We start from the raw sequence: 6,361 nt of genomic DNA on the forward strand, positions 1-6,361 counted from the left end.
TTTGCGACGGACGTCGTGGTGGATGTGGGGTCGATGTCAGGGAGCGCGCGCAACGTGACGCTGGCGAACTGCACGTTTGTGGACGGAGCGAGCCTGTATGTTGTTGGGTGGCGGTCCGACCCGCCTGCTGGCGAGCGTGCCGATGTGTTGATCAGCGGGCTTGAGTCGCGCTCCGGCGGCGGCGTGCTGGTGGCGAACCGATTTCCGCCGGGCTCGCGCGTCACTGTGGTGGACTCGGTGCTGATCGCAGAGAAGCGTGTTGCGTACCGTAACGCCTACGACCTTGGCGACGCCTCCGCGTGCCTCGTGGTGCACAGCGTGAATCTGACGGGGAGCGTGCTGACCATCGCGCGCACGCACGTGGCGGCGGTGTTCCGTGAGGCTGTTGGCGTGTTGGTGGTTGGCGGCGTGGTGCTTCAGTCGCGCGGTGCGCTGTACGTGGACGGGCTGTTGGTGCAGACGGCGCTGGGGCTGTGCGTGTCGGTGGAGGGCGGTGTTGCGGCCAGCGGCGGCTCCGTTGTGGCGTTTGTTGACAGCGACTTCCTGCTGTGCAAGCACGCGGTGTCCGTGCGTGGGGCTGTGAGCGTGTCGGGCTCCGCTGTGGCGCTTGTGCGGAGCGACTTTTCGTCGACGGAGGACTACGCGGTGGCGTTCTATTCGACGGTGAGCCTGGCTGGCGGGTCGATGCTTCTGGCGAAGGGCAACGTGCACGATGGCGTCTCGAGGGAGATGCTCCACGCGGCTGGTGCCGTGACCGCTGTTGGGAGCACGCTGAGCTTTGTGCGCAACCGAGCGCTGCTGCCGCGGATGCTGTCGGTGAGCCTGTCGCTCTCGGCTGGGGCGCATTTGAGGGTGGCGTGCAACATCGCTGGCGGAACTGTCCTGTCGACGGCGGAGGAGTACGCTGCGGCTGGCTTTGGCGACGCTGGGAGCATCAACGTTGCTGGATGCGACGCCTGCGACAGGGACACGCACTGCTACGCGCCCGAGACGTCGTCGGCGAGCATGAAGGACGGTGTGTGCGTGTGCGAGTGCGTCAGCGGAGGGTACGGCGAGGCGTGCGTGTCTGTGGGAGCTCCCGCACTGCCGCCCGCTGCGGGCACTGCGTCGAGTGTGTTCATCCGCGAGGGCGTGACGGTGCGGTCGGTGTTTGTTGTGCCTGCCGCCGCGAGCGAGGTGACGCTGCGCCACGTTGTGCTGGACGGCGTGAGTCCGGTGCTCTACGTGCCGTGGATGGCGCGGGACGGCGTGCGGATCGTTGTGCAGAACGTGTCGCTGCAGAACGGCGCCGTGCTGTACGTGATGGGCGTTGGAGCGTTGCGCGGTGCGGGTGCGGCGGGGAGCGACGAGAGCGGGCCGGTGGAGCTGTCGGTGTGCGATGTGGAGGCGCTGAACGGTGCGCTTGTGCTGACCGGCACGTTCCCTGCGGGGTCTGTGCTGACGGTGACGGACTCCCTGCTGGTTGCCGCGAGGTCTACGCCGCTTGTGTATCTTCCCGGCTCACAGTCCTCGCCGTACGCACCGGTGCTGGTGCTGTCGGGCCTGCGGCTCGTGCGGTCCGTGCTGGTTGTGTCCGGCGTGGCCCTCGTGACCGTGCTGACTGGTGGGCGGACGGTGGTGGTGGACGGCGCCGTGCTGGAGGTTGTCGGTGGCGGTGTTGCGCTGGACGCGGCTTTGCTCGGTGGCGAATATGCGTTGTACGCGAGTGCGCGCGTGGTTGCGTCGGGGGGCGCTGTGCTGCGTGTGTCGGGGAGTCAGGTGTACGCCGCGCATGGGTTGGTGTTTGGCAGCGGGGTGGAGGCTAACGCGTCTGCCGTCGTAGTGAACGACAACGCCGGTGCGCTGACCGATGGCGCGCTGCTGGTGCTGCGGGGGTCGGCGTCGTTTGCTTCCGGGTCGTGGCTGTCGGTGCGCGGCAACAGCATCAGCGGCAGGCTCCTGTCGGTGCCGTCGTACCCGCGCGGTGCGGAATTTGCGCAGAGCACGCTGACGCTCCACGGGAACGCTGGCAGCGGACCCGTCGTGATGGACGGCACCGTTGTGCTTGGGGGCGCCGGCGGGAAGCTCGTCGTGGGGTGTCTGACGCTCAACGGGGAGGCGCTGCAGCCGATGGACTACAGATCCGCCGGCATCATCGGGAAATTCCGCCCCGTGGCGTGTGGCGTGTGCGACGCCGACGTGAACTGCTTTGCAGCTGCGACGAGGGCGATGTCGGGGTCGTGCCGCTGCCGCTGTGCTGAGGGCGGGTACGGGCGCGACTGCCTGCCGGTGTACCTGCCGCACGTGGACGGGTGCAACCGCACGCCTGCCCCGCCGCTGCTGAGCCACACGGCGACGCTGACGGCGACGCGCAGCCTGACGCCAACGTGGACGCCGAGCCCAAGCGCGACGCAGTACTGGCCAACGCGGCATGGGCCGACGGAGACCCAGCGGGTGACGGAGACGGTGGAGCTGCCGCTCACGCGGACCCCGACAGCGTCGGTGAGCAGCACGCTTTGGTGGAGCGACGTGGCGTGCCCGACGCTTGCCGTGACGACGACGGCGGCTGGTGGGAGCCTGACGCAGAGCGACATCCGTGGCGGTGGGAGCGCCGTCCCGACACTGCTGATGGTGGCGCTGCCGCCGCCGTTTCGGTGGGCAAGCGACCCGCAGCTCGGCACGCACCTGAGCTTTGTGCCTACATCGACGGCGCAGCCGAGCGGGTTTGGCGGTCCGTGGGGAGCGATGCTGCGCAACGCGACGTGGGTGCGCAACGAGACGAATCCGTCCACCGTCCTGGAGCTGGCTGTGCCCGTGCACCGCGGCTACTTTATTGATGCCGACGAGACGCTAGTCATTCGCTGCGACGCTGTGGCGGTGTTCAGCGGCTGCAAGGGTGTGCTGCTTGGGTCCTTCACGATTAGGTCGAACACGCTGCCCGCCGCTGCCAGCGTCCTCTCTGCGATCACCGGCGTTGTTGCGGGTGCGGCTGCTGTTGCCGTGGTGGTGACCGGCGGGCTGGGCTCCGTTCTGGAGTTGCAGGCACTCGGCGTGTTCGCGAGGATGCCATGCGCCTCGGCGCAGGAGCGTGCGAGCACCGTTTCGCAGACTTACTTCCTGTCGGTGTTCGCTGCCCTTGACCCGCTGTGGATGGTGGTGGGCAACGCGCTGCTCGCCGCTGTGTTCGGGTGCGTGCACTGCGGTGTGACGGCGGCCTTCCAGCGGTGGCGCGGCGTGGACGCGGCGAGTGCGTGGGCGGCGATGCGCTTCCCGAGCCTGACGTACGTTGTGGCGCACGCGATGCACCTCGGCATCTTCTTCGGCTCGGTGTTCGCACTGGCGATGCCCGGCGCCCGCGTGCAGCACCGCGTGATCGGTGTCGCCGGCGTGCTGTACGGTGTGGCGTTCCCTGCTGGCGTGTGCTACTTCATTGCGCGTCACACAGGCGCGAGCTTCACGAAGTACTGGCAGTTTTTGAGGAAGCCGCTGCACGAGCGCCTGCTTTACCCCGTCGGGTATTGGCACCCCGTAGCGCAGCAGCGGATGTACGGCGGCATGCTGACGAACATGAGGGGCAGCCGCGTGTGCTGGTGCGTGTTCCAGCTGTCGGTGCTGTGTGTGGTGTGCCTGATTGCTGCTGTGCACCCGCCCGTGGGAGGCTGCCACGTCCAGTACTTCTGCATGGCGGCTGTGCTGCTTGCGGGTGCGGGCGTGGTTGCCTTCACGAACATGATGCGCTCGGCATTCCTGACGATGATGCGCACGGCGAGCTTTGTGCTCTTTGCGGCGCTGTGTCTGGTCAGCGCGGCAAACCACGTTGCTCCGAGCGACGGCGGAGCGAGGGCGTATGCGGCAATGGTGCTGCTGCTGACCACTGTGCTGCTTGCGGTCACTGTGTACAGCGTCGTTGTGTGGTACGCGGAGGACCGCCAATGGCAGGAGCTGCGCGAGCCGCGGCGTGGTGGGCTGGAGGCGCTGCTGCGCGATGACGGGGAGAGCGACGAAGACGTGCAGAAGCTCCACGAAATGACTTTGTTGTCGTACGCCTCAGGCACCACCGTTGCGTCGTCGTACCGACCACCCGCGCAGCTGCAGCCCATGGCCTGTGACACCTGCTCAGACGCCCTGAGTCTGCTTGAATGTGCATCCAGTGCGAGCTGCAGCATTAATTATACCGCTCTGGACAGGTGAAGATGCTCCGCTTGACGAAACACTTAGCGCAGTTTCTTTTTTAGGTGTAAAGGCTCCGCCCCGAACAGTACCGTTACGCGGCGAGAAGACACAAGGCCCCTCGCAGATGCGGCATGACGTAGATGCGTCTGGCAGGTATCTGCTTTCTTTCCATTATTCATAGACTGATCGGGTGATTGATTTTTTGCTTTTATTTTATTTTATCGATTATCGATGACAAAGGATTATCGAGCCTATCACGTTAGCTTGGGCGGATGCGTAACGTGTGTTTGTGTGTGTGTGCGTGTGTATGTGTTTTGCGCCCGCCGCTGCAGCACCGAATATGGGGGCTGGTGCTCTCTCTTTTTATATCTGTACTCAGTAGTGAGGACGTGCTCGACGATGGTGGTTGTGTGCGGGCCATAGGATGCATTCAGGAAAGCGTTAGGGAAAACAGTCGATGAAGCCCTTCTGTGACGCGTCACCTCCTGGAGGTTGTGAGTGTGCGTTGCTGTCTGATATGAGGGAGGGCGTGGGGGCCACGGCTGTGCAGCTGCGCAGCAACTCATCGGACTCCGCCCCGAAAGCGTAATCGATTGTTGGTTTTTGTTTTGTTTATATTTTCGTGCGGGTGCCTGCAGTGACTCTCTCTCCTGTTCCACGATGACTGTGTGGGAGGGCATGCCTGTCGCTTTTTATACTTATGATGTTGTGTAGAGAAAAAAAAACAGGAGAAAGAACGAAAAAAATATGCGGGTTGATGTATTCCTTTGTGTATGTGTATATATATCGATGTACTTCTGTGGGTCATTTTATTATTTTCTCTTACTCTTTTCTTTTTTTTTTTTTTTTTTTACTTTGTTCCACAAGTGTCTCAGTGTTTGCTTTATTACGGCCACACACGGGTAGTTTGAGTCGCGGGTAGTTTTTCTTTTTGACGACATTTCCTGTTGGGTGCTGACGTGGGCACGTTCGTCGAGCATCCACTCTCCACAGCATGGTGCCTGGTATTTTGGAGTCATCCCGGATGTAACGCCGGCATCACCGCCGTGGCACGCAAGGGAAGTATAATTTAACGCGGGACAGCAAAGATATTGCGCTGCAGTTGTGTCTGTTGCATTTGTTTTGTAGAGGAGGTTTCAATGTAGAAGAGGAGGGATGAACACTGCACGATTCTGTGGATTGGAGGAGTTGTTGCCCCTTTTTTATTTTTGGTATGATTTCTGGTTCTCGCCCGTGTCCGCCTCGATTGCCTCCCTTGAGTGGAGCTGCGCCATGGCCATCATTTTTTTTTTTTTTGCGGGAGGAAGAAGACATTGCGAGTGACGAAACCACACGTCATGCATGCGGCGTCCAGGAAGGTACGTATTTGAGGTGGAGTGCACATATGTGGATGTCATGTGAGACGAAACGGGGGTTTGACTGCCTAGCCGTCACTCCTTTTCTGGAGAGTGTGCTCTTCTTTTTGTTGTTATTGCCCTTTTGTGTCGGGGAACGGCGGGATTGAGGGCCACCGTCCCACGAAAGTCCTTGTACACATACACACTCTCATGCCACTGTAGCCCCCGAATCCGGGAGCAAACCCAAATCCCTGCTGCTTTTTTGCATTGGCGCAATTATTCATTTATTCGTTTATTAGCCGACGCCATTCTGTCCGGCGTGCTACTTTGATTGGATTGTGTGGGATTGCTCGCCAACGCCATCGAAAAAAGCAGGCTGATGTTTTCACGTATTTAAGTGCCATCTTGTGCGCAATTATTTTATTTTCACGTTCTGTTGGGCAATTAAGTCGCGAGGAATCCGGAACTATGCGTGCGTGGAATTTGTCCTGCCATGTGGACTACAGACAACACCGAGGGGCTGTCACTTTTACCCCGCAGAGTTATCGTGTCTTCACAGGGCTGGCAGGGAAATTCCACGCAGCCTGCTAGTGCTGGTGTGTCCTTAAATGTCATTCCATGCGAAATAATGTGCTTCAGCGAGTGAGGGGGATGATTGCGTTTGCGTGCACTCTGCTTCTGTTTGCTACTTTGTGCGGAGCACGCAAGACTTGAGGGATGGGAAAATGGAGCGGGGCGATGCATGGCCGCGTCCAGCCCATTGCTCACCGCACAATGGTGTGCTGCACATTGTGGTGCTTCCTCTGCGATCTGACCGCGGCCCCCTGCGCGGCAATGGTGGTGGGTGGAGTAGAGTGTTGGCCCGTGGCGGG

The 6,361-nt window shown here is 61.3% G+C and overlaps 1 protein-coding gene across 1 annotated transcript, besides 3 other annotated features; it reads left to right on the top strand.

The window, feature by feature from the left end:
• Tc00.1047053510059.10 (dispersed gene family protein 1 (DGF-1), putative) lies at positions 1–4,170 on the top strand (the record flags this gene model as incomplete). Its single annotated transcript, XM_799535.1, has 1 exon — positions 1–4,170. A coding segment is annotated over one exon (4,170 nt), but the record flags the coding sequence as incomplete, so codon positions are not given.
• Positions 1–6,361: a sequence feature (areas not merged during assembly with more than two copies in the genome that could not be assigned to a particular haplotype).
• Positions 4,434–4,465: a microsatellite.
• Positions 4,960–5,004: a sequence feature (T-rich).

Source organism: Trypanosoma cruzi, genomic scaffold, assembly GCF_000209065.1.
Source record: "Trypanosoma cruzi strain CL Brener 1047053516591 genomic scaffold, whole genome shotgun sequence".
NCBI lineage: Eukaryota > Euglenozoa > Kinetoplastea > Trypanosomatida > Trypanosomatidae > Trypanosoma > Trypanosoma cruzi.